This window comes from Notechis scutatus, chromosome 1, assembly GCF_049901735.1.
Source record: "Notechis scutatus isolate UNSWTSFEM ecotype Mainland chromosome 1, rNotScu1.2, whole genome shotgun sequence".
Classification (NCBI taxonomy): domain Eukaryota; kingdom Metazoa; phylum Chordata; class Lepidosauria; order Squamata; family Elapidae; genus Notechis; species Notechis scutatus.
In genome coordinates, this window is record NC_142009.1 from 198,210,591 (window position 1) to 198,233,765 (window position 23,175).

General features: G+C 37.4%; 1 protein-coding gene across 6 annotated transcripts in view; it reads left to right on the forward strand.

Moving 5' to 3' along the window:
* ACVR1C (activin A receptor type 1C) overlaps positions 1–23,175 on the forward strand; it is a 50,275-nt gene that overhangs the window by 19,196 nt on the left and 7,904 nt on the right. For 3 of the 6 annotated variants that reach the window (XM_087949947.1, XM_087949950.1, XM_087949948.1), the window contains exons 3-8: positions 7,999–8,179; positions 8,776–9,021; positions 14,350–14,580; positions 19,030–19,197; positions 20,871–21,027; positions 21,922–22,046. In XM_087949947.1, coding sequence (XP_087806073.1) covers positions 8,137–8,179; positions 8,776–9,021; positions 14,350–14,580; positions 19,030–19,197; positions 20,871–21,027; positions 21,922–22,046 — 970 coding nt within the window. In that variant the 5' untranslated portion in view covers positions 7,999–8,136. The remainder of the gene's footprint in view (positions 1–7,998; positions 8,180–8,775; positions 9,022–14,349; positions 14,581–19,029; positions 19,198–20,870; positions 21,028–21,921; positions 22,047–23,175) is intronic. The other 3 variants (XM_026674463.2, XM_087949946.1, XM_087949945.1) reach the window with 1 other exon arrangement.

Consider the following 23,175-nt stretch of genomic DNA (forward strand, 5'->3'; position numbering starts at 1 on the left):
GAGACAATATTTTCTTGAATCTGTTTTCTTCTGCCTTTGTTCCTTGGCTTAAATTATATTTTGATTAACTTCAGGTTAACATTATCACTGATCTTTGTCCCATGGGTCTTTTCTGATAGCTGCTTTCAATTCAGAGCTAATTATATTTACACACAAGATTTACTGCATAATTTCCTGAATCGTAAAAACAAAACAAAAATTGTGGGTTCCCCCCCCCCAATGTATAGTTGTTATGTAACTGTCCAACACAAGATAGACCAAGGATGACAAAGAAGCTCCTTATGCTATACCAAACAAAGAAGAACTATTTGTCTTCTCATTAAAGAAAAACTTGCATGCACACTTGTGCGTTTTGCTTTGTTTTATGTAACAGGGCAAATAGGAACTGCTCATGTGGGATGCGATAAGTGGAAGTATGTGGGAATGGAAAAGAGAGGCTAGCTATTTTCTTACAACATTCAAAGAAAGTAAGAAATAGAAAAGAGCATGATTGGTTCTACCCCATGTCAGTCATCCTTATATATATATAACAGAGTTGGAAGGGAACTTGGAGGTCTTCTAGTCCAACCCACTGCCTAGGCAGGAAATCCTACACCACTTCAGATAAATGGTTATCCAACATCTTTTTAAAAACTTCCAGTGTTGGAGCAATCACAACTTCTGGATGCAAGTTGTTCCACTGATTCTTAGGTATCATGTCTAATAACCAATCACTATTATTTTACTATTAATTGTATTTATATATTGATCTTCTGACTAAACAACTCAGACAGAAGTAGTGTTTAGCAAGTTCTGACCAGTTCTGGAGAATTGGTAATGGAAATTTTGAGTAGTTTGGAGAACTGGCAAATACCACCTTTGACTGGCCCCGTCCCCATCTATTCTCTGTCTCCTGAGTCCCAGCTGATTGGCTGGGTCTTCTTTTGTTGTCCTGCACAGGAGAATGGAACTGGAAACAGGTTAGTGGGGAGAGAATGGGGATTTTGCAGTATCGTTCCTGTGGAGTGGGGTGGGAATGGAGATTTTACAGTATCTTTCCCCTGCCACGCCCACCAAGCCACGCCACAGAACCGGTAGTAAAAAATTTGAATCCCAACACTGAACTCAGATCATTATTCATAAATTTGACCTATTAACAGTTTCATTCACACATTGTACTCTTTGACTTGTACAGTTCCTCAGGAGAAAAATGTAAGATTTGTTTAGATGCTAACAGATGGATATCAAATAGCTAGTGCAGATTTCTTGAGATGTATGCCAAAGTAAGCCCCATGCTGATCACTGATGAAATTAATATCTTCTTGCTTGACTTGAAGCAGAATGTGGAATTTTATTTATTTTATTTTATTTATTTATTTGATTTGCCAATTGTTTACAAGATAATAAGTATAAGTGTATACATAGTTGTGAATACATGAAATGGGTACATATAAGAAAAATAAAAGAAGAATAAGAGAAACAATAGGACAGGGACGGTAGGCACGTTGGTGCGCTTATGCACGCCCCTACAGACCTCTTAGGAAAGGGGTGAGGTCAATAGTAGACAGTCTAAGGTTAAAGTTTTTGGGGTTTGGGAAGAAACTACAGAGTCGGGTAGAGTATTCCAGACATTGACCACTCTATTGCTGAAGTCGTATTTTCTGCAATCAAGTTTGGTGCGGTTAACTTTGAGTTTGTATCTATTGTGTGCTCTTGTGTTGTTATGGTTGAAATTGATTGGAAAATTTGAAAAATTGATTGGAAAAGTGTATGATGTCCCAAATTTTTTATTTTAGCTTGGTGAAATGAAGGATTATCAAAATGTACTATAAAGGCTGCAAAATGAAATAACACGGAGCAAGCCGAACAGAATACATAAATTTACATTGTTGGTTCAATGTTATAAATCTCAGGTCTGTTTTAACATATGCTTGTTTAAAAATAATATGTTCTAAGGTGTGTTTTTTTCTGCTGCTAATTAAAATTGGCTTACTGTTGCTGTGCATTGATTTTATTGAGTCTATTTTTAACTGCTTAGTAAAGAAATACTCCTCCTGTTGCCTAAATGTGACTTTCATTAACCAACCACGGCCACTATTTAAAGAAGTATTCTAAAACCAGCAAGCTGTTGTCAGACTATGTATTAAAATTAATTATAAACAACTTCTGGGTTTGAATCATGAATTAATAGGTAGGATTCAAAAAGGCAAAATTTGATATCCTGCCCCACCTCCACTGGTATCCAGCAGTGGGTTCAGTAATGAGTGGGAAATTAAGATCTAGATTATATTGTTGGCTTGTTGTGAGCTTGTTCTTTTCTTCTGCTCGAGCCTTGATGGCCTGTCTCTGGCTGTCATGGTGTAGAGGTAAAAATAGATTTGGCATTTAATGGATAGAATGTGCTGTTTTCCAGGAGTTCCTTGTGGTTATTGTTTTTGTCTCCAGAACAGATATTCATCTCTTGATCAAACTCTCAGGAGATTTAAAGACTGAAATCTCAAGCGTGCTTTCTTGGAAGTAAGTTCAGTTAAAATTAGTGGCTGAAGCAAGTGTGTTGAGTGAGAGAAAAAAGCAAAAAGTGAAGCATGGAGCAGCCACCAGTCCAACCTAGGATAAAACAGTTATTCTGCTTGTTATATTAAATTTATCATGACTCTGATGACTGAACTCACTGATTTGTGTTAAATGAGAAGTATAATCAGAGACATTAATTAAAGTAGTGATTACTGACAGTTAAAATCGTGTTCAAAATATGAGTTTTGGGAACTATTTTTTTAATTGAATAGGAGATTAGGCCTCTCAATTCAGCAAGCAGTGCTCAGTTCTATACCAACTGAAGTTTCTAGAACAGACACAAATTGCAGCCCTACACAAATTGTATTAGTTTAGTTAATAGAGGGACGCGGTGGCTTGGTGGCCAGGACGCTGAGCTTGTCGATCAGAAAGGTTGGCAGTTTGGCAGTTTGAATCCCTAGCACCGAGTAACGGAGTGAGCTCCCATTACTTGTCCCAGCTTCTGCCAACCTAGCAGTTCAAAAGCATGTAAAAATGCAAGTAGAACAATAGGGACCACTTTGGTGGAAACGTAACAGCGTTCCGTGCACCTTCGGCATTTAATCATGCTGGCCACATGACCACAGAGACATCTTCGGACAGTGCTGGCTCTTCGGTTTTGTAACAGAGATGAGCACCGCCCCCTAGAGCCGAAAATGACTAGCATGTATGTGTGAGGGGAACCTTTACCTTTAGTTAAGAGTATAGCTAGTCTTCGACTTACAATTATTTGTTCAGTGACTGCGCAGTTACAACAGCACTGAAAAATGTGACTTATGACTCATTTTTTTCACACAACCATTGCAGCATCCCTGTGGTCACATGATCAAAAAAATTGGACGCTGGGCAACTGACATGTATTTATGACAGTTTCCTGGGGTCAACTGAGCCCCTTTTGCGACCTTCTGACTAGCAAAGTCAATGGGGAAACCAGATTCATTTAACAACTGTGCTACTAACCTAACAACTGCAGTGATTCCCTTAACAACTGTGGCAAACAAGGTCATAAAATGTTGCAAAACCCATTTAACAACTGTCTCACCAACATAACTTGGGCTCAAGTGGGGTTGTAAATCGAGGACTTGTATTACTATGTATGCATTCCAGGTTTAGTTCTCCTTTTTCCAGGAATAGAGACACCTGGATTATCAATTGATGTGTAAAATATACTCAAGGCATTGGAATAGTGAAAAAGAGATACAGATCCCAAAGCACTTCAGAACTATGGATCTGTTCCTTCTGGGAGGGTGTGTCCTCTCTCAGAACAGGAAGACCTTTTACCTCTCTGGAAGGTAGACAGACCTCAGCAAGCATCTCAATCTTGTATGCAGTTTCAGTCTATGATTCCAATTTATTACCAACAACAGGCAGGCATTCAGAACAGTCACATCATTTCTGCAATGTACCACAGAACAATAATTTTGGATTATTATGTTGTGGTTCTATAATTAATGTGATCTGTGGATTGTTCTTGTAAGTCAGAATAAGACTATCTTGTTTAGTAACTTGTTCCTACATTGGTCTAGAAATGCTATTATATAGGTATAAAAATATTATTTTTGCCTCATAATTCCTTAGCAAAATTTAGTTAGGTTGCAACCAGGTTTAAACGTATAGCTGACAGGACTTAATATCTTTTGACAAATCTGTTCTTTGTTGATATGTTTAATTTCCTTTAAAGATAATACAAATGCTCATTACTTTATCTTGTAGCAGCAAAATCTAACAATTTGTACGTTATTAAATCTTCTTTAGCAAAACAAATAAATTAATTAATAAATAATTCATCTTACTGAACGTCAAAACATTTATAGAGAAAAGGTTTAAATAAATTTTCATGTTGTTGGAAATGCAGTAAGATTAATGGTTCTTTTAATCATATGTTTGCACTGCATCCTATAATTGTTCTTTCTGGGAATGACACTGCTATACATATTAACTTTGTGACAAGATTTAATATGCTTAAATATTCTTCTGAATTATATTTTTGATCACGTGGTAATTAACAACAGGACAAAAAAGAGGATTTTCCATGCCCTACTTATAACTAAGAAAACTGGTTCATGAGCATTGGAAATATAAATATATGGTCTCAGCTAGGCACTAGTCTGCAGGGTTGATGGTTTAGCAAGTTATGAAATAATTATTTATCAACATAGATGTCAACTCGTAAAGCATTCCTGGTTTGCTCTCGAGTTGCCATAAGAAGGAGATCTGATGGAGCAGTTCGGTTGCTATGACCAGAAGCACATTCCACGTATATCTTTCTCCAGATTGTGTCCCAAGTTACCAGAGCCAGCCGGAGAAGCGTATTTTCTACAGCCTGCAAAAGTGCTTCATTGGAGAATGTGATTTATGACACAGCCTGGGAGGAGGGGGGAAACAGGTCATAAGTGGGCAGTAAATTATGTAGGGCAGAGCCGACTGCACTTGGGAAAAGTGCCGACATGCTGCTGCTAATAAATAATTGGATTTCTTTTGAAACTTGGCTCGAGGCTTATGAATTAATTAGGGCATCCATCGGAACCCTGACAATAGATTAGCTTTGGATGATTACAATGAAATATGGCTACCTTTTCCACTAGTGCAATACTTATGTAGAACGTATACATATGTAATATGTATCTGTGAATATATAACAGAATTACAGAATTCAAAGGGACCTGGAGGTCTTCTAGTCTAGCCCCCTGCTCAAGCAGGAGACCCTATATCATTTCAGACAAATAGCTGTCCAGTCTCTCTTAAAAGCCCCCAGTGATGGAGCAGTATGTTTCTATTTCCTGTTTTTTAGTTTTCTTGTTTTTCTTGTTTTTTTCTTTTTTTCATAGCCACATATATTATTTATTTTTCTTTGGGTTTTTTGGTTTTAGTTAATAAAAACAAAATAAGCAATCAAACAAAACATTTTGACTGTCAACCCCAGAATGAAGGAAAACGAAGAGAGGGAATAAAAGGAAAATAAGAATTTGTTGTGTGTTTGTATGCACATGTGTCCAGATGTGTATGTATCATAATGTATGCTATATAGGAGAATATTATTATCTTCATTACATTGGAAGGTTGGTATATAAATTAAGTAATTATAATAGTAATTATAATAGTGAGTCCATCCATTGAGATCATGCATGTCCCAGAAGGCTAGTCTCCAAGGATGAAAAATACTCCCTGCATTAGACTTTTATTTCTGGGATGCTAAATAATCATTGGCTCATATAGTTTGTGAGGCATTCTGAAGATCTTATCTATATTTATTGTACTTCCAATATCACATGGATGAAAATTAAATACACATATACCACATTTATATTTACACCAATAGTGAACATCACATCTAATGACTGCTGTTTGCTAATGGATATTTTCTGCCATCTGAATGTTTTATTCATTTAATTTACATTAGACTGTTATGCATTAACTTCTGCAGTAATGTGTGTTAATGAATTAGCTGCAGTACTTTCCATTATACATGAAAAATAATGCCTAACCTTACAATGTACTTACAGTTAATATGGAGTAACTGCCATTCAGATATAGACAGAGGCAAATAATTATCAGAATACGTGGTTTAAATAGAAGCACCTGATAGACTATGGAATACTTTAGATTGATTTCAGGGAAGTGTTTTGGGGAATTCACAGGGAGGTAAACACTATGGTTCTTTTAAGAACCCTGTGTAATTTCTTAGAATGGGGAGTGGGAGGGGAAGATGGAGAGGACCAAAGAGCTACTTAGAATCTAACCAGATCTGTTAATCTCCTAGGGCAAACCTACATAATCTGATCCAACTCCTCTAGAGCAGATGAGACTATGCATTCATCCTGCAAAATCTCTCTATTAGGGCTCGACCCCTTGATCTAGTATAACATTATGGGTAGCATCTTTATTATTGGTGGCCACTTTGACATAACAGTAGTGCCATAACCTGATGCTGCTTGACCTGAATCTGCAGGTTATCCTGATAAGCAGAAGAGCCAAATGTTTAGGGGGTACATATAGAAGGTTGAACCTCTCTGGCTAATGAAACATCCCATTTCAATTGCAAAGCTGGTCCTTCAGGCACAAAGGAAATTGTTTTGGATATTATGGAAATGTTTTAAACTTGAACTGATTTGAAAAGTAAAACAGGGAATTTTTGTTTTGCCAGAGTGTCGCACACCACAACAAAGTTACAAAGTACTCTGACCAAAAGCCAAGTTTTAAATAATCCAGGACAGTACTTTCAGGTTAGTTAATTTGGTTTGAAAATTATGAACAATAATAAAGAGTTAACAACTGAAAGTTGTCAACCTTTATGCAAAGATACATTTTGAAACTGTCAGCTCTTGTGAATGGGTTTTTGACATTTGTAGTTATAAAAGATGTTCTTGGTAGACCTAAAGGAAACTATGATGATGCCAAAACGAACACATCTACAGGATAACCACCATATTATGTAAAAAAAAATACTAGAATAAGTACTATGGTACTTAAGCCCTGACATCTGATCAAATAATGCATGATGCTACAATTGCATCATCTTTCATTATTTGCTGCCCAATGTATGCCCATAGAGGGTCTGTTAAAAAAAAATCCTGTCTTATATAAATATCCCATGTGACCTTCGTGCTTTAATATATCACTTAAGTCTGTTCTTTAATTGACATACTAACACTAAGAGAAAATGAACCAATAAGTCTAATGTAGATAGAAACAGTGGACATAAATGGGGCTCCACGAATTGATCACATGTCTTGGTCATTCCCTAGTTACCTCCCTTGGTCATTCCCTGGTGACTTTCCATGTGCCACACCTGAGCTTCTGCGGTTATGTTCTCTCTTTATATTGTTTCCCTTTTGCCGAAGGCCATGCTCAATGAATTGGCAGACAGTGGCGTGTGTTTGCATGGGCTCACTTCCTCCACAGCCACCCTCAGCACTTAGGGCCTCCTTTAGTGGAATGTGTGAAGAGGCTTAAGTATATCAGTAGCAGGTCCACAATCCTGGTTTCGGTGATAAGGTTATCTGTGATGACATTCCTCCCAACTTGGGATTTATAGCCAAGTGCTTGGCTGCAGGTGATTAGTTAAATTTAGGGCAGTGTTATTTTATCATTGTGTATTCTACAGGCTGGCCTATGGCCTCTTCGTCTTGTCTATATTTATTCTTATTTTATTGTAAGACAAACTCTCTAATCTTTTCCAGAAAATTACATGTGCTGCTCTTATTTCCCTTAGGAAAAGTTTATTTAGAGATATTTAGTAATTTTATCTTCTAAATAAGATTGTGTTCTTACCTGAGGGATTATTCACTATGCAGAAAAATAAAATGAATATCTTTAATATATCTGGATATTAGCAAGTTACATACTTTCATCTGAATATTTTATCAGTAGCCCATTGAACTTTTCTTTCCTTCCTTATAAGGCTGATTTTTCATTTAAATTTATATCTACTTCACCCTTTTTCTTTTTTCTTTTTTTTTGTGACAGTAACCTATCATCACGTGATTTCTTGTGCTCTTGAGGGGGGATTGGAGGAGCTTTGTTATGGGTCTTCTCTACCCAGAATTACCCCTTTGAACCTGGAGTTAATTCAGTATATGGAAATAGATTCTACACTTTTGGAATATGTCAGGTTATACCAGCAATCAAGGAAAGAATCCGAGAAGAGGTAGATAACAATAGAACCGTAGAACTGAAAAAGCCATTTAACCCACAGTGTCTAACCCTGTGTAGTACAGAAATCCTAATCAAACAATGCATTACCAATGGCTGTCCACCCTTTTCTTGAACATGTCCCGTGAAGGGGAGTCCACCTCCTCAGTGGGTAATGGTTGAACTGTTCTTGCTCCTGATGTTTTTCTTGCCCTTGCAGACATGGCTGTATATTATTGTTTTGCAAAATGCTGAATGCAAACTTCAAACTCAAATAAATAAAGCTTCATTTATACATTCCACTCCAGCTAGCATCCTTTCACATACACTTATTTGGAAGCAAAAACATATCCTGTATCTAACACTAGAGGTCTCCTTGACCAACAGCCTGAGAAACCGTGAATGGATAAAATATTCATTTTAGTTTTATTTCCTTTCTCTTATATATTTTTTGTCTTATTTATTTTAAGCTCCATTAAGTGGGGCCAAGACCAGGGTTTTTTTAAACAGCAAAATATAATGCAATTCTTTCCAAAAAATGCATTTAAATCTTTTCTAAGAAGGTTAAAAATTGCAATTCTGATTTTTTTTTTCTCCGTGTGTGTTTTCAAGGTCAAGAACCTTCAAACAAATCAAATCTAGGACCTGTGGAGCTGACTGTAGTTATAACCATACCGGTGTGTGTGTTGTCTATTGTTTTCCTGCTGGCAGCATACACGTGCCAAGGACACCTCTGCAGACACAGAAAGAAAAGAAGGCCAAATATTGAAGAACCTCTCTCTGAGTGTAATCTGGTGAACCCAGGAAGATCTCTCAAAGATCTAATTTTTGACATGACAACATCAGGTTCTGGATCTGGTATGTTTATGTGCCCCAGAGTTAATTACAGGTGTATAGTTTCCCCCCCTGCTTTAAGGTGGACATCACTGTGATGTATTTGTGCATGAGGACTGTTACTATATCATATTATAGCTTATGTTGACGTAGACTTGATTCTTTCGGTGTCAGAAAGAAGTACCCCAGGATCAAACACAGGCTCAAGGGACTATTGAAACAATCACATTCCACAACATTGCTCCACATCCCAGGGAAATAGGGCGAAATTAGTTTATTTTTTTAAAAAATTCACATCACATTGTCCTATACTTAGTATTAAGTGAATGGAGATAAATACATTTAAAAGATAATGTAAACAATTAAAGGCTTAAATTTCAGAGCAACCTAAAACAATATTCAGTAAAGACAGTGTGCAAAATTTAATAGAAGAGTTGTACAGGTATGATGAGATAAGAGAGCTCTCTTTAAAGAAGCTAGTACACATTCTGGGCATTTTGTGTGTGTGTGTGTGTGTGTGTGTGTGTGTGTGTTGTCTCTGCTCCTGAAGGAGGAGAGAGACAATGAGTAAGGCCTAAGTAACTTAGTAACATGGGTAGGAAATATGTATTTCACTATTCAGTCCATGAAAAATAATTCCATCATGGATTTATAGATTCAACTACAAAGGAATTGGAAAGAGAATGAATATTACCCACAAACAAAATTAGGCTAACATTGTTTCTCCCCACCACCCTCAAAATCTATCAGGGAGATTCATTTCCTTTTTTAAAATTTAGGTGATAGTTGTGGGATTCTATTCTAATTTTCTTTAAGAGCCTGATTTTCATAGAGAAGCCGCTTCTTTTATTTCTTCCTGGACTGACACTACAATACTTTTAAATAAAGAGATCCTTCAGCCATTTCATAGATTTTTTTTTCCAATTCAATCTCCATCTCCTTCTATAGGAAAGGGCAATTTTGAATAGATTAAATACTAAAACAAACAGGGGAGGGGGAAAACAGGCAGTATAAAAAGCACTTCTCTGATGGACTATTATGCATAAGGATTGAAAGATCAAACGTCACACTGAACAGTTCACACTGAACCTGAAGTGAATAGTTACCTCGTGCAAAATTATGCCTAAGTTAATTTTTGAACACCAGAAAAAAACACAGCAAGAGGGTTCTAAAATCATTAGGTTTTCTGTCCCTTCTTACAGACAGTTGTATGCACCTTGCTGTACAATGGCCCAATGAGAATGTCTCTAGAGCACTGATACCTCATTAAGGGTCTTTACCTGAGTTGAGTGAGAGAAGTTTCATTGCACCAACTGCTGTGGTCACTAAGAATAAGGCCTTATTTCTGATGCATCTTATAAGATGTTGCCAAAGTTGCCTTTTATGAAGAACTGTGCTTTTTTTATCTTTCAAAACTACCCGTAAATGCCAAGTCTCAGAACTGAGGCGGTACATAAAATCTTACTTTTTTATTAGTGGGAAAATGCTTGTCTTGGGATGAACTTTTGGCCCTACGGAGGGTAAGCTGCACAGATTCTCATGCATATTGCATGACTCTTGCATATGTCTAGAGCACTTTTGTAGTGACACAAGTCTCTTGTTGGTTGAGAGATGAGGCACATCTATTTCTCAAGAGGTATATGAAATGCAGTGTATGAGTAGCATATAAAATAGGCATGCACAACATAGAGAATATAGGTCTGAAGAGCACCTCAAAAGATACTGCTGAAGAGTAGTCTTTAATGTGACACAAAGGGCAAGTTGTTAAACACGTATTTACTTAAACTGCATCTAATTGCTATCACCGAATTGAACCTTAACACCATTTGTTTTTGTTTCAATCTGTTCTGCTGTTGTCCTGTCCCTTCCCACATTTTTAAATTGCATGTATTCCATGCATTTGGGGATATACTTTGAAGTATTTGACAGCATCTTTTCTGGATGGTGTAAATCTAAATATATGTTAAGCAGCAACCAACTTATCATTTAAAATATTATCTTCCCAGAGTAATAGGAGATGGGCAGCATATAAGATTAATTAATTATTTATTATTGTTGTTGTTGGTTACCCAGTCAGCCAGATATTTAGACTGGACTTGGCATTTTTATCCACCAACTGAGTTTTCCAAAATCATCTCATCACTTAGGAGCTGATTTTTTTTTTATTGCTCTGCTGTTTGGGCAGTTTCCTTTTGGCTCAGGTGGAAAAGGATTGTTTTCAATTGGATGCTGTTGGACTGCATCAGACATAATGTCAATCTGAAAGTTGTTGGTAAACAGGTAAATTGGCCTGACATTGCCTGATGCTGCCTCAGATAGGTTTTGCCAGATGTTAGCCAGTCTTCAATTTCACCTCCTTGCAATGTGCTGTTAAACTGCTTGGCAGTGAGTGGATGTAGACCAGTCAGATGTTTCAACCAAAACTTATGCCAATTCATATTCACCTGCTGCTGACCAATTCTTGAACTTCCTTACCCTTTTCTCCCCCATGTGTGCTGGTATTACAAGACCTTTCAGCTTCTTTCCCCCCTTACCTACTTCCTTTATCCAAGCTGCATTCTTTTTGTATTTCTTTGAGTTGTCCCATAGCTGCACCCAGAACTGCACTGTTTTTCTTGATCAGATGTTGGCTGCTTCTGTTGAGGAATTTGTAAAGTATGTTTCTGATTTGGCTGAAATTGGAGAGCCTGCTTGTAGTGCAATTCTAGCTTCAAACCCACTGAGCTATTTGGCTATGGCTGTTATTCGCTACTTTATTACTTCCGGTGCTTCTTTGATCTCCCTTGTTTCTAAGTTAATATTTCTTGATCAGGTATTTTTGGGTCTTCTTGTTCTTCAGCTTTTATTCGTTCTGGCTTGCTTGGGTCTAATCTTAGCATGCTAATTTTATTTTTCCAACCTGTTCTCCCGTTTTGGTAGTGCACTGGCTTTTTTCCTTGTTTGCTGATTTTGCTTCCAAGATTTTCAGTTATGACTGCAGCTATGCTGTACATCAGTTTTCTTTCTTGTAGTGAGCTGGCGTTTATATTTGATATTACAGTATTGGTGTCTTTTAATACTTGTGCTAGCTGTTTCTTTGGAACAAACTTCAATCCAGACAACCTTATTTTGTGTGTGTTTCTGTGTGCTGTTCTAGATATTCAGCTATTTTTTGTTTTATTTCAGCTATTTGTGTTTTCGATTAGAGGGCTTTATTCTTTCTGAGGAGAGGGCAGAGGAAAGGGTGCCTGGTTTAGAATGAAAACTATTTAACAGCCTATGCTGGCTTTCTCTACTGTCACCCCACCCCTCTTTCTCCAGCTGAGTTACTTTGATTTTTTTGTTGTTGCCCTGGGTAGACTTTTGTAGTTCTTCCAGTTCTGCTTCTGTGAATATTTTCTTTTGTATTACAATTGACACTGATCTGCTAGCTTCTGTTCAGTTAGCTTTGATTCTGGATGCTGTACTTTCCAAAACTGGTGCATTCTTTGTGATAGCCTCTTCTTACTGGATTGGATTTGTAGTAACAGATCATTTTATTTGTTTTTAATCTTCACACATTATTATTGTGGAACAATAGAAACTTCCGTGGTAAAATTTCTGACAGTGTCCCAATTTCTATCTGTCCTATCATCCTGCTTGTCATCCTATTATCTGTCACAGGGTCCTCAACCCCCCACCCTTGACCTGTTAGGAACTGGGCCATACAAGTGAGCAAAGCATCATCTGTGCATGCATGGGATCTAGGTAGCACACGAAGCCACACATTCCCAGTCCATGGAAAACAATTTGTTCATGCAACCAGTCCATGGTGCCCAAAAGGTTGGGGACTACTGATCTATCATGCCTGTCTCTCCTATCATCTAGCATCTGGCAAAGCCACTAGTTGGATTAAACATTTTAGTTGCCTTCTGAATATTCTGCATATATCTGTAGAAAGAAGAAAAAAAATGCCAGGGGGAACTCATTTTTGACATTCCAAGTAACATTTGACTCTAAGCCAAGTCTGGAATGGGTTCTTCATTATCAATCTACAATAATGGACATTTCTACAATGCTTCCAGACATGTTTTGGCTTCAAAAGTCAGACTCATGATGACAATTCCTGGATATTTTGTGCCAGTAACTTTTGTTCTGAAACAAGTGCAGATTCAGATGGAGCTCTTGCTTAAAACTGTGCCTTATGTGAACTGACGTCAGTGACTGAACTCTCATTTCTTCTAAGCTGAATTATCCAAGCACTGGCTTGAAATAGAGCTACTCTATTGAAGAGAGCTTAATGAGGGTTGTGCCACTCCTAGTTGATATCATCAACTAGTTGGCAGACCTGGAACATGCTTCAGACGGTCACTGGCTACAATACCTTCAAGGTGATGGCATCGCTCTTGACCCCTAGGAGCCTATTCTGATCACTGGGACAAATGGCCAGAGTTGAATAAGATACTTCTCATGCTGTCCCTGTATCTAGATCTCATTTGGCTTATTGTTAGTCAAACAATCCTTTGTATTACCTGCCTGTCTGCCTCTGCCATGTTTCCATTTCTGAAAAATGCAGTTTAGGTAAAAATAAGACCTTCCTATTCTCATGTATCTGTTAACATTCACTGATAGCTGGGCTAAATGCTCTGGATAGCAAGATGGGAGGCGTATAAATGTAATAAATAAATAAGCCTGTACTCTGCATCTAAGGTAACGTAGTGAGCATTTTACTTTTTCAGTGAAACGCTTTCCCATTTAATTACTCTGCATATGCTAAGAAGCACATTCTCTACTCTCCAGTATGTTTCTATCCCAGATGGAAAACAAAGGTTTAAAAAGCCATCTCCTTATTCCATTTTTCAGTCTGATGAGCAGTTTATTTATCCCCGTGCGGGCTGTAATTGCTGCGCATTGTAACTCAGCAACAACTACAGGATCACAGATTTCCATGGCTGCTTATAGAAAGCCAAAATAGATTTGTTGCTGGGTGAGACGCAACAGCAGCCGACTATGTCATTATTAGATATGAAATGAGAAAAAAGTTTGGAAAATATTTAAAGTGGGTTGCCTTTTATGAATACAGAGGAGTCCTATTTGGAAACTGAGATTGACTTATGTTGTAGAGATGGTGAGTTCATATAACGGCATGATTATAATGTATGAAAAAAGCACCCCTTCTCGCAGTCAAATCCTGGGTACATAATTGCCCCTTGAAATTGTCCATGCTGAAAAAGCCTCGTGTTTCTGAGTTTGTTCGAGAGCACGTGATAGAAAAACACTGTCTTGTTGCTGATTTGAATGAGATGGGATTGTGTTAGCATAATATTAAGCCTTTTAAAGAAGAATTGTATTTTTTTTTAAATAAAAACTGTAATTGCATATTTTTCTCATTAGGTTTACCTCTCCTTGTCCAAAGGACAATTGCAAGGACTATTGTTCTTCAAGAAATAGTTGGAAAAGGTCGATTTGGCGAAGTCTGGCGTGGAAAATGGTGTGGAGAGGATGTCGCTGTGAAGATCTTTTCCTCAAGAGATGAAAGGTCTTGGTTTCGTGAAGCAGAAATCTACCAGACAATCATGCTGAGACATGAAAATGTCTTGGGTTTTATTGCTGCTGATAACAAGGGTATTGTACTTCCAAACAATTTTGCAATGTTTGTCTTGTGTTGGATTAGACCAACATAATTATTTTTCTATTCCTTAAAAAAAAAAGGTTTGTGGAAAGAGGGGAAAAAAACTATGCTTCTTATATCTGTTTTGAAAAGCTTAGCTCAGCTATGGCAAACTTTACATAATTTTTTTCTGTTGTCTCTGTAGCCTCTGAAAGCTGTGAAAACATCCCATTCTTGTGCAATGTTTGGAGGCTGCCCAAGAGCACACACCCCAGGCCTTCTGTAAATCACACAAGAATGAGGCTTGTTATTGGGAATAGTTGTTGTTGGGTGCTGGTGAACACTGACTGGCATGTCACTCAAAGTGCTGGGGCATGTCACCTTTGATATGTGGGTCTTAGATTCAATATCACTGGCTTAGTTTATCATGCTTTGGATCTGGAAAATAGAGGAAAAATATATTCTGTAGTTGTGCTGTGAGTAAGCACCACTCCTATATCCACTCCACACGGACAACAAAGATGATCAGTGGCCTTTGGGAAGCACATGCACACATATATGAAATATATATACACTGCAGAGGTGGTATTCAGCAGGTTCTGAGCAGTTCTGGAGAATTGGTAGCTGAAATTTTGAGTAGTTCGGAGAACTGGTGGTAACCTTCCCCCAGGAGTGGGGTAGAAATTGAGATTTTACACTTTCCTTCCTCTTCCATGCCCACCAAGCCACACCCACCAAGTCATGCCATGCCCATCAAGCCACGCACACAGAACCGGTAGTAACAAAATTTGAATCCCACCATTGATACACTGTGTGTGTATATTTGATGTAAATATTACAGCCTCTGAGTATCCTATTCCTTTTCATCCCCGTAGATTTCTAAGGAGTTGATGAAACAGGTAGGACAACCTCTGAAATAGATTAAACCAAAATTAAGTCCTGTTTGAAGTTTAACTCACAGATAATCTTTACAGATAAAATCATTCGTATCATGACATGGGCTTTAGTGTTGGGGAAGGCCATAAGAATGACATTTAATAGATCCTTTTACTTTGAAATCTTCTAGCTTGTAGATATTAAAGGGTAAGGACAGATAAATATTAAGTGCAGTACTTCTGTGGTAGCAGGATGGGTTTCACTCTGCCTAAAAGTGGAAACTTTGGCTTCTGTTGAAGAAGCTCCCTCTCTCCAGGAAGTTATAACAAATCACAAATATTCTATTTCTGGAAAGCAAACTGAGAAGCCATGATACTTATGACCTGGACCAATTTCAATTGCATTTCTGGCAATTGATGAATGGTATACTAGAAACTGGATGCAAGGAGTGGGTGTAGGTACTACAGCCTTCTTAATTCTCCTGTCCTCCTCAGTGAACTCTTTGCCAAAGTTGGACCTTAGGGGGCACTGTTTCACAATAGTTGTAGTCCTGTCAGGTTTTGTCCAAAACTTGGTGCTAGGAAACTACTGTTTGACATCTAGGCCATAGATCTGCAATATCTACCAGTTTTTCATTTTGATGTACATGCTGTTCAATTTCGTAATGGAATTGATGGAGGAAATCATTCTGAGTTTTAGAGTAAGGTGTCGTTATTAAGCTGATGACACCAAGCTCTGTTGCTCCTGATCATCCAGCTTCAGGGAAGCTGCTAGAAATATTTGAATGTTGTATAAGCTTGGTGATAGATTGGAGGAGCAAGGGTGGGGAGGGAGAGTGGGGGAAGCTGGAATTAAATTTAGGCAAGGCAAAGATGCAATTATAAAACTGAATCCTAGGTTTGAGACTGTTTTGTACGGGTTACACTTTCTTTAAAAGGCTAGATCCACAAATTGAAATTATTCCTCAGCTGGAAGATTTGTAAGTGGCAGTTACGACAATAAGTACGTTGGCAGGTTGCAGCAGCTTTTCTTGAACTGGTTGGATTTGGTGACAGTTATCCATGTCTTTGTTACAGCCTGATATGACTGTTACCATGTACTTTACATAGGACTACCTAGATTCTAGAAATGCTAGTTGATATTCAGTGCAATGATAATTGGACTCGTGTCTGGGGCAAGGTGTCATGTGGTACACGTACATAGTTTGCTGTCAAGTTCACTGCCCTTTGGTTCAAGGTACTAATATTTGGGTGTTCATCTGCCAAAGCTGGAAATAACCCAACAGCAAGATATGTATTACAACCTGGCCTATTCCCCCCCCACCCAGGAAATTCTTATGATGTATATACTAGAATAGTTTGTCTTTCAACATGCTTTTAATTGTTAATTAACAGCAGAATTAATTTTTATTTATCTTTGTACCATCTGTACTCTGGTTTTTTTAAAATTTTATTAAAATAAAAATATATATAAATTGTATTTGATGCCAGTGATAACAGAAAATAATATACAATTTTTAATAAATGAACATATAAACAAATATGAGGATATAGCCTAGCATAGCTTTGGCTTCTAGGAACCTAAGTTTCTGCATTCAACAGCAAACATAAACAAAATGAAATAAAAATGACAAGGAGAAATTGGCCGTCTGCAAGGGGGAAACCCAATCTGTGCAAAACCCAACTCAAAAGGTCCACTTGGCCCCAAACTCATCACAGGCAGAGGGTATTCATTTCTTTCCCAGGGATCAGAGATGCTATCGATTTAGCTTAGGGAATATTTTAAGTCCTCACTCAATAGCAGCTTTTGCATACTTTTAAATTTAAATTCCTTCCTGTGCTTGACATTATTCTGCTCACTTTTAATCTGCTCGGAGAATTATTGTTACTGGGTCAGTTAAGAATAAAATGTGTGAAAGGGTATATGGACCTGCTGGAACAAGAATAGAAAGATAGGGAGAAGTATAACAAATAGTGTAGTAAATGGTAAGCAGAGCTGTGTTTCTTTTTCTTATTGCTCGCCTTTAATGTCTTTGGATTACTGCTTCTTAGTCTTTTTTCTGCATGCTTCATAGTGTTGCCTAGCCAAAGAAATAGTCTGAAGAGAATGTAGATATGTGCAGAAGTTAGTGGAACCATCACTTATGTAGAAAATAGAGGTATTATGGCAAATGTTCAGTGGGTGGATGATGAAGGACATTGCTTATTGGTTCAGGAAAGAGGCGAAGAATTTAATCAAGGTCAAAGTACAGTTAAATTTAAATAAAGTTTGACGTGGCTGCATTTCAAAGACTACTTGTTATCTTATATTTGTTTTTTGTGGTTTTTTTTTTTACACAAATGCCATAATTAGAGCACTATAAAGTGCTCTTAAGATATAGTCCTATGGTAGAATGAATTCCAGAGGCTTCTTTAAATAAATTGCCTCCTGTATGGGCTCAGAGAGATTTTAATCAGTTAATTATGTTTTGCTTAAATCTATTGGTTGTACTGGAATCAAGACTGTACAATTCTGGATGGAGATTTCCGAAAGAGGGCTCGAGTTTTATATCAGCTAAGCAATTAAGAGCAGTAGAGGTACTACAGGTCTCTTTCTTTTCCTGTGTGAACAGTTTTTTTTTTAAAGAATTATATCTGATCCTTAAAAGGTTGGTTGCTTTTTTGGTTGGAGAAGGGCCATGGTACCCTTGGCTCTATTTATTTCCTAAAACATTCTTAAATAACTGTCTGTTTCTAGTTTTTAAAAAAACTCCAGAAATCATTTCCATGCTTTGCTATACTAGTTCCATATGCTATAAACCCATTTTTGTTTCATGTGAACACCACATGAATGGGTACTCATCTGACAGTTTGAGATAGTCATATATCATCTAAATGTCTTTGTCTTTGAAGAGAAGGATCCATGATACATAGAAGAAGCATGTCAATGAATGTGTAAAGATACTGTCTAAGGAAACAGTTAGCGTGGGTGGACTTTAGCATAACAGTTTAAGTCCTACACAGAGGCAGATGAACTACCGGTACAAGCAGACAAAGGGTCAAAACATACCCCTGCCTGCCCTCCTTCTAATGCACTGATTTTCACTAATGAGTTTTATGCTCATAAATATAGCTCATCCCATGCATGTGTATTTGGAAACCAGCCTCTGCATTCAGTGAGACTTAGTCCGCAGTGTTGAGGATTGACGCTTTAATATGTGAAACTCCATTCTAGTATGTTGTTATGTTGTATATAGCCATGTTAACATTGCCAAATCTTTCCCACTTGGTGGCGCAGTGGTTAGAATGCAATACTGCAGGCTACTTCTGCTGATTGCTGGCTGCCTGCAATTTGGCAGTTCAAATCTCACCAGGCTCAAGGTTGACTCAGTCTTCCATCCTTCTGAGGTGGGTAAAATGAGGACCCAAATTGTTGGGGAAAATAGGCTTAATCTGCAAACCACTCAGACAGGGCTGCAAAGCACTATGAAGCGGTATATTGGTCTAAATGCTATTGCTATTGCTACCAATAATCAACAGGTTTTGTAAATCTCATGAACCTTGGAATGATTAAACCCACATGCTTTTTTTGGTAATCTCTCTCTGTAGACAATGGGACCTGGACTCAACTGTGGCTTGTAACTGAATATTATGAGCAGGGCTCTTTGTTTGACTACTTAAACAGCAACACTGTGACAGCTGATGAAATGATTAAGCTGACATTTTCAATAGCCAGTGGTCTAGCACATCTGCACATGGAAATCGTTGGAACTCAAGGTATAACAACCCTTTTCAGGGCAGTTTTCTTTGTGTTAAAGTCAAAGACTTAAGAATAACTTGAAGAGAAGCTAGAGGGATATGTTTAATGGGGCAACCAAGGTTAAATCAACTTAATTGGCATCCACATCTTGGTTTAACCAGGAATAATCATTGTCCTCCTCTTCCAGCAGCACTATAATACCTGGCAACTTTAGGAAAGGCGAGAACTTGCCTTTGTCCATTAGATTGAGTATCATTTTCTCCTCCTCACTCTGATTTACATGGGAGATTGGCATTTGACTAATAATTAAAACTCCATGTAATCATGAAGAAGTCCTTCGTCTTGCTTTTTCCACATCCCATTTTCCTTTTGCACTACTTGAATTAACACTTGGGTGTATTTATAAGTATTGCAGAAACAACTCTGAGAGTAAAGTCTCTTTCACTTTGAACTTGGTTCCTGGGGACATCCTGGATATGTCCATTGAGAGATTGCCTGTTTCCAGGATAGAAGACTTTTGCTTTCCTCCTCTAAAGTCCTCGGATTTCCTGTTATCTTTTACCGAAACAGTGACAAGTCCCAACCCTACAACACTTAGCTTTCTGAGGTTCCAGTGAAATCTAGACTCAGACAATATATGTGGGCCTTTCCCCCCCTCCCCAGAAAATCCCATGGGGTCGATGTAACTGAGAGGACAGGCCTCCCCATCTGCTGTATCATATCGGCCCAACTGCATGAAGACGGTACATTGTAACATCTGAGCCAACTTTTTTTCTGACTTTGTGCCATTTTGACTGAAGCCAGAGCAGAGTTAGAATTGGCCTCCCCCCTCCCCCCCACAATTACTATTGTAATTCTTGGATTTGAGGTGGTCTGTTCACTTTGTTGTACCATATCTTCCAGCATCAAAATGCATATGTTGCATCCACTGATAGCTGCCCACCCACCCTATTTTGGGTAAGATCCTCTTAGGAACGAGGGATTCTGGGGTCTAGGGTCACTGCCAGATATGTGGGTAAAATTGCTCAGATTCGTTCTGCATTGAACTCCAACTCTGATGCAGATCCAATACAGTTTTTGGGGGGGGGTTAGTTTTCATGGTTATCATGGAGGAACTTGAACCCCTGAGGAAGTGAACAGGGTTCTTGCAACTGTTAGTTTGGCCATAGTTAGACCTATGTCCCTCCTGGCTGCTTAAGGCTGCCTAAGAGAGGATGTGTGATTCAATCTGCATCCATCCTTGTTCTTCTTGACCTTGACTTGGTGTGACTTGGGATAGTGACTCCTCCACAAGGAGCACTTTTAAGCAGCACTTAAAAGAAAAACCAGGTTTCCCTGCTCTTTTCAACTCTCCTAGTTGCATTTGTGTGCAAAATGTTGTTATTCTGCCTGAAGAATCCATTTTGGGGCTGCATATGCTAATTTTGTTGCAACTAACAATTTCAGGTTAAGCAGCAAAGACTGCTAAGATTTCTGACTGTTTTCACTTGAACATAAATAGAAGTAGCCACTCAGTCAGGAATCTTGCTTTCTCAAGTAGAAAGAATATTTTATTTCATTCCTCTTATTAGTGTTGACATATTGTATTTATCCTAAGACCTGAATACCAGTGTAATATGTATTTTCTGTTAAGTAAACCAATTGTATCTAATATTTGACCTTGTTACCATATACATTTTGTGCTTCAAAGGAAAGCCAGCTATTTCACACAGAGACTTGAAATCTAAAAATATCCTAGTCAAAAGGAACGAAAGCTGTGCTATTGCTGATTTGGGGCTAGCTGTGAAGCATGACTCGGTATTAAACACAATTGACATACCACAGAATCCTAGAGTAGGAACCAAGAGGTAAGACAATAAAAAAAGTAAAGTTTTTATAAAATTATGATATGAGCATAAAATTGCAACCGTATTGGACAAATGATCCCTTGCAAATTGACCCTCTTCATTTTAGTGATAGGTCTCCAGATTTGTGCAGTCTTGTAAATCATTCTCTAATTTTGCTTTTCAACTTTGCTGTTGAGCATTTTTAATTATCACATGATCTATAGCCATATATATCTGGGCAAGAAAGAATCAAAATACTGATAGCTTCTCCTTGTGATTCTTCAGAAACTATTTTTGTATGGCTCAGTCTATTGTTTTTCCTTGGTAAACTCTATGACCTTTTGAAATCAAATAAGGCATTTCCTTAAATAAAAGTCATGGATAGTGAGGAGTTATGTAGGGTTTGTTTTTCCCCAGAACTCAAGAGCAAAAACAGAGCGGTAATTTATTATAGAAGGAACATTGCTGGGTATAGACAATTAGGTGAATGAATCATTCTTCCTATGTCCATTTGAAAGTAATTGAACTTATTGAAAACTTTTTATGTAGAAAAGCAACTAAATTGAATATATCTCAAGTTGATCTGCACCTAATGTGGGAGTACATATTTTGTTTTGCATTATGGTAAATTGATGATCAATGTTATATTTAGGAACTATATGTTCCTTTCAAATTGATCAAAAGGAAACTGCTAAAGTGGGATTGGGGGGGGGATATGAATAATAATCTGAATTTTTCCTCTCAATTATGTTCACTTGCTTAAAAATATCACATGTATTGTCCATTTGAATTATCCTTCCTTTAAACATGCTGCTATATATTGGAAAGACTAATTAAATTCTCATTAGCTGTGATTACTTGTAATTTCCCTTTCATCAACAAATATCTGAATTTCACTCTCTCTGGGTTTGAAAGGTACATGGCACCAGAAATACTTGATGATACAATGAACATAAATAACTTTGAGTCTTTCAAGCGTGCAGATATCTACTCTCTTGGACTGGTGTATTGGGAGATATCCAGAAGATGCTTAGATGGAGGTATGACCCATGTCCCTTATTAAGGCTATTTACACTGAACCAAAACTTTTGCTTCTTACAGAATTTTTGATTAATTTTGGACATGGTGTATTACATTTAATTATCCAAAAATATATAACCTGCTTTAAAGAGATTTTAAAATAAAAAGAAGTATATTTTTTTTTAAAAAAAATATCTTTTACATATTAATCAAATCAAAAGGCATAAACAGGATAAATACCAAAATGAACATTCAATTAACTGAAATAGAAATAGAATCAAAAACTTATTTAAAGATAAATGTTTTCCATTTTCAGAAGCACATGGAATGAAAGCAGGGCAACTCTTATTCGTAACAGTTCCAGGTGATTTCAGATCACAGAGTAGTAAATTCTGGCAACACTGATTTAAACACTAAGCGGAAATAATCTTTTATATTGCTGTTACTTCTCTGAATTTGGACAATAGGGGTGGACACTTTTTGAAAGATCATCTTTTGTCTATGGAGATTCTCAATCATCCAGGCCATGGTTGTCCTAAAGGTGCTTTTCCAAAGGCAACAGGACTTTCTTGGGGTTTTTTTCTTCGAAAACGTTTTGCTTCACATCCAAGAAGCTTCTTCAGTTCTAAAACTGAATTTAGAACTGAAAAGGCTTCTTGGATAAGAAGCAAAACATTTTCAAAGGAAAAACCAAGAAAGTCCAGTTGCCTTTGGAAAAGCACCTTTAGGAGATAATCTTTGAAGAATACAAATGAATACAAGTTTGATATGCTGGATATGGTGCCAGGCTAAAAATAGCTATGCTATCTTGGGCCAATCATTTTCTTAGTCTTAAGAAAAAAGTAATAACAAACCACTTCCAAAAATCTTACTAAGAAAATTTCAGGGGTTAGTCTAGGCAGTTGCAAGAATCGTTACTGACAAAAAGAAACAAAATGGAACTGGATTATATTTAGAAACACCATTCTGAAATGTACATATATAAAATTGTTTTTTTGTTGTTGTTCTTAAAACATTTCTCCCATCTGTATCAAAGTCAAAGTGAGTATCTCTTTCTGTTACCCAAACACTAAATTATTGTAGGGTAAGATATAGAATCTTTCTGTAAAAGATTTGTGATCTCATATTATGTTACTGTATAAGTATAGT